The sequence below is a fragment of the Oculina patagonica genome, chromosome 10 (genome assembly GCF_052425735.1).
Source record: "Oculina patagonica isolate OP01 chromosome 10, crgOcupat, whole genome shotgun sequence".
NCBI lineage: Eukaryota > Metazoa > Cnidaria > Anthozoa > Scleractinia > Oculinidae > Oculina > Oculina patagonica.
In genome coordinates, this window is record NC_135767.1 from 8,715,298 (window position 1) to 8,729,526 (window position 14,229).

General features: G+C 36.7%; 1 protein-coding gene across 2 annotated transcripts in view; it reads left to right on the top strand.

Annotated features, from left to right (window-relative positions):
- Positions 1 to 14,229, top strand: part of LOC144629305 (endosome/lysosome-associated apoptosis and autophagy regulator family member 2-like) — a 30,850-nt gene that overhangs the window by 11,705 nt on the left and 4,916 nt on the right. For both annotated transcript variants that reach the window (XM_078487531.1, XM_078487532.1), the window contains exons 12-27: positions 2,522 to 2,626; positions 5,262 to 5,479; positions 5,645 to 5,712; positions 6,472 to 6,579; positions 7,102 to 7,188; positions 7,839 to 7,906; positions 8,400 to 8,469; positions 9,410 to 9,496; positions 9,978 to 10,116; positions 10,536 to 10,615; positions 11,163 to 11,245; positions 11,386 to 11,437; positions 11,941 to 12,010; positions 12,248 to 12,300; positions 12,866 to 12,947; positions 13,961 to 14,001. In XM_078487531.1, coding sequence (XP_078343657.1) covers positions 2,522 to 2,626; positions 5,262 to 5,479; positions 5,645 to 5,712; positions 6,472 to 6,579; positions 7,102 to 7,188; positions 7,839 to 7,906; positions 8,400 to 8,469; positions 9,410 to 9,496; positions 9,978 to 10,116; positions 10,536 to 10,615; positions 11,163 to 11,245; positions 11,386 to 11,437; positions 11,941 to 12,010; positions 12,248 to 12,300; positions 12,866 to 12,947; positions 13,961 to 14,001 — 1,411 coding nt within the window. The remainder of the gene's footprint in view (positions 1 to 2,521; positions 2,627 to 5,261; positions 5,480 to 5,644; positions 5,713 to 6,471; positions 6,580 to 7,101; positions 7,189 to 7,838; positions 7,907 to 8,399; positions 8,470 to 9,409; positions 9,497 to 9,977; positions 10,117 to 10,535; positions 10,616 to 11,162; positions 11,246 to 11,385; positions 11,438 to 11,940; positions 12,011 to 12,247; positions 12,301 to 12,865; positions 12,948 to 13,960; positions 14,002 to 14,229) is intronic.

Consider the following 14,229-nt stretch of genomic DNA (forward strand, 5'->3'; position numbering starts at 1 on the left):
TTTCGTTGGAATCCGCCAACTCTAACAGCGAGCGAGACGATGGCCCATCTTGAGATGGGCCATTTTTTCGAAGTGAAAAAATGGCCCATCTTCATGCAGTCTAAATAGACTGCATGAAGATGGGCCATTTTTTCACTTCGAACTGTAAGAATTAAGGTTACACAATACCTTCAGAGGGCTACTTTTGTGGAAAAAATTTTTTTGGACTAAACTCAAGATTTACTATAAATCTAACATTTCCCAAAAAATGAAAGTAAAATCTTAAAACGCACGCGAGATATTTCGAAAAAAAGGTTTTTAAAATAAAAGTTAATAACGCAGTTAGGTGTCATAATCCTCAGAGCGTTGACTTCCCGGCGACATTTTTGCGCGAAAGAGCCTCATCCCGGAGCTCTTATTACGAGAACCTTATTAGCATTTTTTGTTTACATGTGATTTTACTTCTCTCACATTCTGGATATCGTTATTCGGTTCATCACTCTTCGTTTCTCGTTATTGACTTAATAGAGGTCGTGACAAAAAAAAAGCGGAATGTTGGTCGATGTAGGGGCGGGAGATCCTTCGAACGAATCGAACTGCCCGTTACTACTTCATTTTCTGTACTACTTCCTTCGCATATTTTTCTTGGTTTTTCCATTTCTCTTGCACGCTCAGGTTCAACAAGGAGAATAAACGTGACTGTCACACTATTTTTGTTTTTGAATTCCTGCGAAGATCGTCTCGCTCGCTGTGAACGGTAGGGGTGCCATCATTTCATTGGTCGGCGGCACATCTTGTTGACATAAACGTGTAACATATTTGCAAATCCTCGAATGGCGAAAACTCGCAATCGTTTTTCGCGAGAATACCATCTCTTTGAATGAATTAATAGGGTATGTAGAGTTGGCGGATTCCAACGAAATTTGGCCAGAATATTCGCACAGCATCGAAGAACAAAAGTGTGTCGGGGATTTCTTTTATTTTGGATATTTTTCTAGTGACAGCCGCGGATGCAACAGGGTCGGCAAATTATTCGATACTTAAACTTTACGGGTCTATAAAAAGATAACCAGTAAGAATTAAGAAAAAGCCTGACACACTTTGAGAGATTGATCCTTGCTGATTAACATTGTGCAGTTCTTTTGCAGTGGTGGTTGTGTTTGATACCCGATTAATTCGGCGAAATGACACTCAGCCTTTTTCTCTTTACCGGCTTCTTACTTCTCAAGAATGGCTCTGACAAACATAGGATATTTTTTTTTCGAATTTCACAGTTCTTTACCTTTCTATTGATATTTAGTATAAATCTACTAGCGTTCTATCACGAATGCTGTTCTCTGATTGGCTACGCTACTCACCTTCTATTCTGTTGTAGAAGGTGAGTAGCGAAACAGCGTGCGGTTGTCAACAGAATGGTCGCCGCTTTTTCGCTTTTAAATTGACCGTAAAGAAGGACTTGGATTATTTACTATTCCGGGCGATGTTGGAGAAGATAAAGACTGTACCGAAATATGTAATGAAGATTTTACACGGTAAGAAAAGCAATTAATATTCATTTACGCTCTTAAAAGCAGGCGAATCTATAATTTTATAACATTCAGAGATGCGTTTCACCGAGACATTTTGTGGAAATAAAGTTTAAAATGTCTTTGCGAACTAACACAGTTTCATCGTCCCATCAAGGAGCAGTAAAAGAAAGGCTAAACAGATTCGACCTGCAAGTTTTTTTATGCATCAATAAGACTTTAATAAAACAACAAAATTGAATGCGAATTCAAGGTTGCGGGCGAATCGTTCAACTTTTCATAAATTTCTTATCGTTCAAGTTTCCTACATATAAAACAACTTGACTTCCAAAGGGCCTTTGTAAGTCAGTCTATCTTTAAATTGTCATTTCACAATGAAAATCCGGCTTTTAGTTCAATTTCGAGCAAACGACGGTTTAAATAAATCGTGAATGAAATGCAAAGGCGCACACAGAAGCTAAACAGTGCAATGTGGTTTCTTCCTTGCGAACAACTCGCTTAACTTTTTTTTGATCTTTTACGTTTTCGAATTTAAAAAAAAACTTGACTTCCAAGGGCCCTTGTAAGCCAGTACATCTTTCAATCGTCATTTTACAATAAAAAACTTGGCTTTTCCTTCAGTTTCGGGCATATAACGGTTTCAATAAATCGTGAATGAAATGCAAACGCGCACACAGAAGACAATGCAATGTGGTGAAGTTGTCAATTATCCGCGTGTTGTGTGACTTATTTACATCATTATTTAAAAAAAACGAGAACCTGTCTTGTTGTTAAGTTTTGAACGTCTAGTAGATTTATACTAAAACAATTAGATTATTCGCTCTCGATTTCTATGTGTGATAGTTGTTTCGGGCTTCGCCCTCATCAACTATCACACGATAGAAATCTCGAGCTCATAATCTAATTGTTAAATAGATTATGGCAGTTTACTTAAAAACAACGCGCGTACGAATTTTTTTCCGAAGGTATTGTGTAACCTTAACTACCGGTAACTTAGACTTTTGTTTTGTCATTAGAATGCAAAAAGTGTGCGGTATCCACTGAAGCAGTTTCTGGTTACCATTTGAGGTGGTGGCGCAATATTCCAGAACCCATGAGTGCTTCATGTTTCTCTATGTCTGGTAAGTGCCAATCCTTGTTAACAATTAGACTGTGATTTAGATTTTCAATTTAGATATTGGTGTTTATCCCTAATTTTTTTGACCAACAAAAATTGGGACTCCCACTTTCAAAATCTTGGCTGAAGCCTAGCTGTTACAGATCAAGTTTTGAGTCAAGACCGTCAAATTTACATCTGACCTCTACAGATATACCAGTAATTACCTCTGAAAATCCCCAATGAGGAGTGTTAATAAAATTGGTAATTGTAAATGATTATTTTTAGTGTTGTACTGACAATAATGCTAGGACTCAAATAACTGGCCACTTGCTACTCAGAACTATAATATTATATCGAGCAAAGCTACATTTTTAGACAAAAGTTATTGACACATTGACTTCGCTCTGCAGTTTTTATGACAAATTTAACACTAGTTAGTGTAGTGTTTGAACTACACTTATGCGGTGGTTGTGGGTGAGGAAAAAGTGCTACCGGGATAACGCTAGGTGTGGACTAATGGTCACTGAAGTGGAACAAGCGTGCCATTCATTTTGAAAGATCGGCTTTCAAAAGATCGTAAACTATGTAATTATATGCAAGATTCAAATCCTCGCGTTTCCCAGTATGAATTGCAAGAATTTCTTGCCTTTCGCCGCAAAAGAAACAGCAAATACATGTCAAAAACTTCGAGTTGCAAGTAAAGTTTATTTGTCAAACATGAAAGCGAAAGTTTTTTTTAATGTACCACAAGTAGTTTAAAAACATCAACAATCGGTCACGCAAATTGAACATGGAGAAATGTCCAGTATTTCCTTCGTCTGAGAGCGAAATGTTTCCTCACAAGGACTATTGGCTTGAGTTTTCTCGCTTGCCTTGCAGCAGGACTTGTCGCAAAATCCTTGATATATTCCTATACAGGCCGTTTAGACTGTGCGACAGGGGCTTAAGTTTTCAGACCGTGAGACATTTTCGGGATTATAACAAGAGTGCCTTGTGAAATCTTCGCAGTGGAAAAAAAACAGTGCTTTTACTGCTAATTCCATCTGTTGAAAACACAAAACATTTACCGCGATGTTCAGTTAATTTCATGAAATGTATTAAAAAATTCTAGCGTAGAATAATTTTTCCTCAGTATAACTTTCTCAAGACCAAATACAAACCAATAGATTTGACCGTTTAACGGTAAAGTTTACGCGTGATGTTAAATATCATGTTCGGCAAGCTGCCACTATTTGTCGGCATGTGTGCATAATGCATTGAAGTGTACTGATGATAAACGTAAATCCTGCAATTGGTGATCCAAATATTAAAGACAGCGATTTGGTAGCGTTTAAAGTACTGAGAGCAGCTGTTTCCACTGTGCGTGCTAAACTTACAAAGCCTTTGTAAAGGGCTTTGCATGGCGGTTTTTTGTTCTTTAAACAATATTCATTTAAGCAAAGTGTGTTTTGGAAGACTTTCTTGTCTTTCGCCACGAAAAAAATTGTAACACAGCAAGCACGTGACTAAAATTAAGAATTGAATGTTTAAAAGTAAGAGTCAGATCAAAAGTAGCGAGTAAAGTTTATTTGTCAAACACAAAAGCGAATGTTTCTAAATTTACAACCACTGAGTAATTTAATAGCCTGCGTGACGCATTCTTAATACTAAAAACAACATCCCGTCACGAGTTGATCATTTTCTCATGTTTTCTCGAGTCTTTCCTTCCATGAATGAAAATTTAGCAGAAGAAAAAAAACAAATTTCCAGTTCCTCACCCTTTACAGGAACGTAAGATGCGCAGACTTGAGCAGAATTTCGTTGTCCTCGTGGAATTTTGATTTTGATTAGAAAACTTGATTTCTCACGGGCATACATTGCCGCGAGCGTCATTTATCACGTGATGCATTTGTCCCTTCATCGGCCATTGTAGAGTTTGCAGAATCTACGTAGCTTGCTAACCTCGCGAGATCGTGATTGATTATCACAAGTATTTAACTGTTCGCATTTTATGTTGAACACTGACAATACAACTTCTAACATTCCTGTGCAATCCATATTTTTTTCTTACTTGCAATATTTTACTAACAATACTTACTAACAATATTTTATTGTGATTCCAGTAAATCTTTGTACCCACCCCACAGAGGTTTATTGGAAATGCTGATGGGGGAGTGGGGAGGGGGTCTCACAATTAAACTTTTAAAATAAAGTATGATGATAAAGCGAAATTTCCAGAAATGTTGGGTGTTGGGGTGGTAGTTGGGGGGGGGGGGGTGTATGAATGTTTTCCTGAGTAGCACATTTCTATCAAACACTACACTGTCCGCACGAACCGCTTGTTTTTAATTTTCATGACTGTCTGCTAAAATACCCCCCCCCCCCCTCCCCATCCAATGTAATAAAATTGTAGCAAAGGGCTCCCAAATATATACTACAACATTGATAGGGGAAGGGGGATTGGAAAAGTGGGCCGGGGTGAGAGGGTGAAATTAGACCAAATAACAATAAAACAGGGCCTATATTGATAAATGTGTCAACACTTTTGTCAATGATTGTAGCTGCGCAATCAAGAAATCCTTTAATAATTTAGTCACTAGTATTAGAAATGTTTTTTCATTATATTAATTTTAATAGGTATTTTAAATTAACTAATTCCACTTATTTTTACACCCCAGACCGTGGATGTACGTCAAAACAGGGTTGGCAGCCACGTGGAAACTATATTGACAGTGGCAACAATCAAGCAGATGACGTCTATATGACATTGCGCCTTCCTGTTGAAGGTTTTGGAAGCTCTGAAGGACTCAAAAATCCTAGACCAGGCCAATATGGTGCAGTGGAGTTTGTCTTTGAGCTGATCTGCGAGGGAGAGTGCACCTTTAAATTCAAAGAGGTGAATTAATAAAAAAAAATTGGTCAAAATGTAAACTGAAGTTGATAAAAAAGGAACTAATTTTACTGCCCTTGGTGAATTTGAAAATTTGCAAAATCAATTCATGCATAATTTATTTAATGTCTATGAGGTGACCATTAACTTTATTTTGTGCAAAATTTACAGAGACCCCGCTACAAAGGAACAAGTTTGATTGAAACATGGAAAGGAACAAATGGAAAACAGAAATACAGGTATTTTCAATTACAAGACGAGTCGTTACAAAGTTCAAGGCAGCGAGGCAAGTGAGCCATTCCCATTAGCCTACACAGAACTCTGGTTAGCCTACAGTTAGCTTATGTAGCTTGGGTTTAGCTTTTTTATTGAGATTAGAGATTTGTGCCTCGCCTGCCTCGCTACCTGACCTCACATGCCTCACTGCCTCACCTCACAAGCTCGCATCCCTCGCTGTCTCATATATTTGTAGGACTCTTAAAGGACAGTGCATCTTGAAAAAATAGATTGGTCAAAAATCGGTATTGGGACGAGGAAATTTAAAACTTCATTTTTCAGGCCTGGAAAGTCATGGAATTTTAGGACCTCATTTTTCAGGCCTGGAAAGTTCATGGAATTATGGGACTTCGTTTTCCATGCCTGGAAAGTCATGGAATTTAAGTGTGGGTCATGGAAAGTCAAGAAAAATGATGTTTTTTTTTTAAAAAAAAAAAAAATTAAAAGAAAATTAAAGATGATTTCCAAGGAAATAGTCAAATTTGGGTTATGGAAAACTTGTAGAATTCATGGAAAATCATGGCATTTCGAAAGCTCACAAGAGTGCAAACCCTGTACTAAATTTCAACTTGAGTACACCACCACTCAATGTCTGGGGAGACAGGACTGGGCTCTGACTTCCACATAAGAGTTATCACACTTTTAAGTATGCATGTACATTAACCACCAACCATGACAACTTTCATTCTATAAAAAAATTCTTATTTTTGTTCTTTTTTCAGTTACATAATTTCCTCCCAGAGGAGCACCGAGTTTATCTGGACTTTCCAGAAACAAAGTTCATATTCTTTTGAGTATAATGGACTCTCACATACTTATGTCAATGATCGGTATGTTAATATGTTGTGTTAAATATGTTTAAGTAAGTAATAATTATTGTTCATAGACACTTGTTGCGTTCTGTTGGAAATTCATGAATCTGATTGGTTCTTTCATTGTTGTCTAATTGGCTGATACAACACAGTTGTGCACACATTGCCCTTGAAAGACGGAGAAAAAAATTCACACAAATTTTCTTAAAGCAGTTAAGGTGGCTCTATATTGTTTCATTACTGCTTGCACTGCTAGTGCAAGCTTGTAACAATCTGCGCATGTGTGAGTTGATGCAAGCCCAGGCAAAAATGATTAATCACAGATGTATGTTAGACATTTCAAAGGAAACTTTACCCATAACAGATTTTTAAGTGCAGATAATACTGCAGTTTTAATTTCTAAAGATCATGTACACAAGGTGTATCATAACACCAGTTGTCATCTTCAACTGTAACATCAAGTGGACTCAGCTGTAACAGCCCTTAATGACAACCCTGACACAGAAAATAATGTTTGTTTTGTTTCTGTTTACAATCCAGGGTCAAGATCTACTCCATTACTATTAACAACACGGTTGACGGAGGTGCAGATCACTGCCGTGAGTGCCCAGTGTCGTCAGGAAATGGGTATGTATGTAACTTATAAATTTACTGCACATGTAACTAAGAGACCCTGTGATTGGCTTGTACGCAGAGCTAAAATTTACCATAGTGCCCACGGGTATCATAAGCAGTAATTTCCTACTGGCTGGTCAAGGTGGGCAATAATATAGCAAGGAGGGCTAAAATTTATTAATAAATTTCAGTGCTCACACAAAAGCATGCCATTGATAGATATAATCTTTAGTTAATAGTTAGCCTCTGCCATTTTCGATATGGTGTAGCGAAACCTTATTGTAGTGCTTTAAGTTTTGTTACTGTCTCTTTAATTACTTTTAGCAGTTTCACAGTGATCTCTTTTGTTTAGTCACGCTACACATGAACTATAATACCAAACTCTTGTATGTAAACAAAAACAAAGGTGTGGCTGACTAGGGACCTTTAAGCATGACTTATTGTGTATGCATGTTTATAATATAATCCCAATAAGTGATGTGTTTAATCAACTTAAGTGTTGTGAGTATTTTAATTGAAGTAACTAGTTAATGGGTATATTTTTGTAAGTAGTCAGTGTTGTAAATAAAGTGTTGGTTCACTATTTAGAAAAAATGCATGCTTATGCTTTAATTTAACCTTTCAACCTTCTTCAAGAAAAATTGTTGCTTGTTTCTTTGCAGATGCATCAGCTGTCCTAAGGGCAATTATGTGGACAAGGAAAAGCACAAATGTGTGCCTTGCGCTAAAGGTGATTAATTAGTTGTTGCTAGACAATGGCATTTCTGTGTTGTATACCTGCCCACTCTCGGTGTTCCCTCAAAAAAATGTGTGAAACAAAAACTCTGTATAAAATGAGTAAATGACAATACTTTCCCCGAATTCTCAGCGGAGGTTTGACAAAAAAAACAAAAAACATGTCCACACATTGGGATGGGGATGTTTAAAACGTGTTAGGAATACTTTGGACGTCTCAGGAAAACTTCGGACATGGTCATATCGTCCTCAGAAATCCTGGACTCTCGGATAAAAATCTCACACCCTAGTTTCCAAAGAAGTCATTGCAGGCTGGATTAGAAAGTTGTTGCCATGGTATATAGAGCCTGATGCTCTTAGATCTGTCAATCTGAAGCAAAATGTCTTCCCAACCAGCTCTTAGCTCTTACTTTTTTTCAATAAGTCCATAACATCAACTTTTCATCCTTGCCATTGTCGTAAAAGCTGCATTTTTTTGTTTTCAACAGGCACATACTTGAATACTAGTAATCCATACGGAGCTGATTCTTGCATTAAATGTGGCCCGGGACTGACAAGGTAACAATAAATATCATTTAGATCTGCACGCGTTGCAAACCTATGTTCCTAGGCTATAAAATCTTACAGTTTGTCAAATTTGAACCAGTGTGAATGTTGGGAAAGGTGGTGGGAAAAAAAAGGGGGGGGGGGGGGGGGGGTAGTTCCAGTGGAATCGTGTTTTCTTGAACCACCAAGGAAAACAAAAATTGGTTCAAGAAAATGGGGGTAAATTTGCAGTGTTTGACTGAGCCAAGTAAATAAATCCAAGAGAAATAACTTTTGGTTTGAGGTATTGGTAGTTTTCAAAAATTTATCAGGATTCCACGAGGGAATCTCTGTTTGAAATATTTTTCTCATTAGCGTAAGCGCTTCAGTTTGTGATCAAACTGCAAAAATATCAGCTATGAAAATTGAAAGACCACGGCACGATTAACTTCTGCTATAAATTTGGGCCTGATGAATTAAACACTTCTTCTTTGACGCGGGTTTGAAAACTCATTAGCTCATTGTGATCAAACTGCAGAAATATCAATTCTGAATTATACACCTGATTGAAGAATCGTTGGTCACCAGAAAGGCATTAACCGTGAACAATGCGACCCAAATGTTTACTGGGAAATTGGGAAAAATTATCGTTCTCTGTAACATAATACTGTAAACATTTTTTTAGTTATTAAAATAACTAAAGACAGGTTACAAATCATGTTCTTAAGGCTCTCAAGACAGAAAATATCTTGATTGTCAATAAAAAGAAAAACCTTAGCTCACCAATGCTAGGTCTTCCCAATCATATCATTTGTGGTGGTCAACATTTCTTCAATTCGGTGTATAGAAATAGCATGCATGGTAAGTTAGTATTTTTTCCAATTTGAAAAAAATATCAGTCGAGAGCTCTTTTAACATTCATTGTACTATAATACTATTGTTAATTAATGTCAAATATCTTTTGTTGTTTCAGTGAAGAGGGATCAACTATGTGCCATTCTGATTGTCATTATTTTTCTGCAAAGCATGCACGAATGTTCAATCTTACTGATCTGCAGGGGTAAGAACTGCAATATTACTTGTAGCCTTGACTGAAATGTCAGTTCTTTCTTATACATTAATTTTATGTTTCTTTTAAATATGTTGATTTCGAAAATATGGAGGTGCAAATTATATCATTCCCTGATGAGATTTGTTATTATGGATTCCTGACTGCTCTAAAACTTTAGTCATTATTGTGGTATAATTTGTAAAGGTAACCAAATCCATGATGATTTATTGGAAGAAGAAATAGAGAACCTTGCAAAAACAAACAGACAGTTTTTTGAGTTGTTGTTTGTAGTAGATTGCAATGTTACCTACCTACCTACCTACCCCCCTCCCCCTGCTTGCTTGCTTGCTTACTTATTTACTTACTTTAAAAAAAATGAAGTAATGTATTGTAACATACGATGTAGCTCCTTCAAGGAATTTTTTAAACAGAAATACCGTAATTGCACATTAAATCATGACTAATCACCCTTGTCATTGACATCCTGTAGAGCTCGCAGTGTTGCCAGTGCTCCTTCATTCACCAGTCGTGGTTTCCGGTACTATCATCTCATCAACTTGAGTCTTTGTGGTCATCCTTACAAGATGGCAAAGTGTCACAGCAATATCAGCCTTTCTTCTGGAAAATCAGTGAGTATGACTGTAACTGCCATCCAACAAAGTAGTATCCATTCATGAATAGTGCACTTTGAGTCAATGTTAAAACCCTAGGAATATCAAAGGCTCATTGATTGTCTGTATTTCATTTACCGGTAGGTTTTAAGACTTTCCAAAGAATTCCCACAAAACCCTTTTGCCATGATCAAGTAATAAATGATGTACACAGAACGCTTTCATAACCTGCACTTTTACAAACTAACTATCCAAAAGCCAACATCTTGACTCAACCTTTGGAAAAATTACTTTCATTCTAAAACATCAAACCAGGTATGGTAACATTGACCCTGGCCAGGGCTCGAACCTGGACTGCTTAGTTCTAAGTCCAGGGCTGTACTGTTTGACACACACACACACTATAACAATAAGTGATGGTTGATGTCTTTTGACAGGAGTCCTATAATCTGACATCACCTGTTTGTCGCATGACTGTTGTTCCTGATCCTTATGTCATTACCACTCAAACAATGAGGTAAGTAGATGTTAATTGTTTTGCTGCACCAGGGTCAACTCAACAGATAATTCTAACTATTGGCTAATTAACAAACACCAAGCGCTGTAGCTTGCACTGCACTAATTTTATTGTTTTCGAAAATCTCAAGTAATTAATCCGTATCTTTTGTGTTTAGTTTAACAATTTACAGAACAGAGCTGTAACTGTTTTATAGGAGAAAATCTGGCAATTCACATGGCCTTTTTTCCCTTTAAAAACAAAGTGCGTATCACCCCCCCCCCCCCCCAAAAAAAAAAAAAAGGGGGCAATGTTTTATACGTACTGGTTAATTAAATTCCACACTGCACACAAAACGATGAAGAAAATGGCCATGATGTGTTGTCATTATTTGATCCAATTATTAACAGCCTAGTAACTTGTAGTTCAAATTGCAAAACTTGTTGGCCACATGAAATGCTTTCTTTAAACTCTTTGGTCTTTTCTGTCTGCACCTCCTTAATTTTCATTAGTAGAAATTAAATTTATCGAAACATTCTAGATTTTCAGCATTGTTGTTGTTTTTCAGCCTTGCAGATCAACTTGTGGGTATATATGAAGACATCAAGGACAACTCGACCAATGAAACTTCAGTGTTTGCTGAAAAAGGAGGTATAACTTGGATATAATTATTATAAGGATTTTAGTTTTCATTCTCAGCGCCTCGAGTGTATTAAATATGTGCCAGTGAAGACATTTTGTAAATAATCCTTTCTGTTCTATTCTAATCAATGCTTTTGTTTAAATTGTAGGTCCAGTGACAAACACATCAACCTTCTTCCTTTTCAAGTTCCACGGCAGCAGGTTAGGCATCCATACTCTTTTCATTAAATTAATTTCACTATGCATCATCATCATCATCATCATCATTATCATCATCATCATTTATTAGCCACTTTTAAAAAAGTAGATAGGGTGAGGAGACCTCCAGGAAACCACCGGGCTTATAGGAGAGGCTACCTCGGGTTAGCAATATGTTAGTAATTTCGCTGTGAATGTGCAGCTAGGTCAATTTCAGACTTTCATTAAAAATGTAATCATTTTTTTCTAACATGTAAAAGAAGAAAAGCTTCTCGAACCAGTGATCGATTCTGGTAGAGAATTCCAAATTTTAGAACCCTGGAAAAGTATTGTAAACTGCTTTAGCTTAGTACGACAGTGATGTGGTCGATAACACTTGGCTATTATTGTGCCATAACTGTGTATTTGACTACTAGTAGGAAACAAACTGAGAAACATCGGAGGCAATAATTGGTTACGATAATAAAAAAGATAAATAAAATAAGTTTTTTTTTTGTCTCTTGTAGTCCCACCCAAGCCTGTCCTAATGGTCGATCAGTTTGGACAACAGTATTGTGTGATAATACAGCTGGAACAGTAAGTCTTCTTTTTTCTTATATTTTGTCTTCTGCTTTTATTACAGACTCTGCTACCATATTTGTTATGTGATGCATAAAAAAATTGACAAACTGTTAAGAATTCAATGGGTACGGATGCAATTAGGCTTCTTTCGCACACGTCAGCGTCCTTTCCCTGTGTGGCGATTAACAGCTTTGTAGGCTCTTCTCTGCATCTTATCATGCAATAACTGTCCAATAACTTGTCTTTCTTTAGGGTGTGCTTGATCTGCCATCTAAGTGCCCAGATGGAACTTGCGATGGTTGTCGGTAAGTGTTATCAATAATAAAATGGTTACACATGTCACATGGTAACGTTGCTAAGTATTTATTTAGGACAGGCATGTTTTTAAATATCACAATATAATAGACATGTACACTAGTCTTGAGTGCCCAACCGGTGTCTGGGAGGCCATGGGTTTTATTCCCGTGAAAACTAGTGACTGTTGATAGATAATCAGTTTTACTTCTTTTGTTCTTGTTAGTTTGCATCAACACCCAGTTATGAAGAACAAAAATGGGTTTCTTTAGTTTCTACCCTTTCTGTGATCTCTCAATGCTTTGCTGTGTCAGATCAGTTTTATTGATGCAACTTAACAAAATTTCCTGTGGACCCAACTTGTGGATCCACACTTACTTGCCAAATGAATAATGTTATGACACGATTCATTACAGACTAAGATGGTAGTACAAATGTGATTTTAGTGCCTATAATGTCGAATTACACTCAACCCATTCCTTTTTCGGCAAGCTCCGTGGCTCGGTAATGAGTTTTCAATCCTTGATTTCCTGCCACTTTGAAAATTCATAGAAAATTCCGGTTTTTCTTTGTTAGGTTTGAGATTTTGTGGCGAACAAAAATTGCTTGTCCTATCTGCACAGCATTGGATTACACTCAAGTCAAGTCCTCATGCGAGGTAAGTTTGATTATTATGTAATTTCTCTGTAATGTGTCCAGTTAAAGTCGAACAGCCAGGTGAGGAGAAACTCGATTTTAATGTGTCCACCTTCACAGCCATTTAAGATTTATGATGAGCAGTGCATACATACATACATACATACTTTATTGCATAGCTCCCCCTTGGGGGCTCTTCCGCCATACAGAAATTAAAAAGATAAAAGATAAAAATATTGACAATAAAGAAGAAAAAAGAAAAAAAAAAATCAGAAAAAAAGGGGTATAGTTGAAATAAAAAATTTGCAATTAAAATTATATACATTACAGTTAAAGGGGCATTTACAAATTTAAAATATGTTTAAAAATTCTCTTTTTAAAAAGGTTCAGGTCATTTGTCTCTCTAATGTTCTTAGGCAAGTTATTAAAGAGCTTCGCTCCACGGTAGGCAAAAGATCTCTGCCCTGTCTTTAGTCTACACTTCGGCAGCTCAAGATCGTTTTTCTGCCTGGTGTTACGTGTGTGTGTTATTGAACGTCGCTGAAAACGAAGATAGCTTGGAGTGGCATTATTTAAACATTTCCTTACCATTACTAGGTCGTTAAAAAGCAATTTATCTTTTACACTAAGCCATTGAAGGGATTTCAGGGTCCCTGAGTGCTGTCACTTATGTGATTATCGACAATACAGTGAAGTGTCCAAAAGGAGTGTTCCCTTGATAGAGCTTTTTACTGATTCGTCGGTCATTTTGATTTCTATTGTTTGAAATACATTATGGGATGGTCGCAGGAAGGGGGGAGGCAAATTAATAGGTTTTTGCCCCTCCCCTCACCCTTGGACGTTCCATAATAGCTATTTGAAATGATTCAACTAAAAATAGTCGTCGTATCGCTATAAAGGTCTATTGTTTATAAGAGTGTTTTTAACACTGACTAGTAGCGCCAACAGCCAACAAGGTTTTTTTTTTTTATTGAGCTATAATAGTAGTAATTAATGTATGTTATTAAATAAAGTCATAAACATATATTTCTTTAGAGTGGAAAGAAGACTGTCACCTACATGTGGAATCAACCAAAGTAAGTAATCACTACATTACAATACATGTATTTTTTAATTGAAAATGTTTTGTGCCGTGCGTGCTGTGTCCTTCAGTCATTGAAATGATTTTTAGCAGTTTCCTTGACTAGAAAGACACGATATTGTGTGACTGTCTCACACACAGAACAGGCAAAAAAAAAATACGCCAAGTTCCTTATATGTGAATGTACGTTACTTTTTTTATTTTAGTAAACGTCAGAATGTAG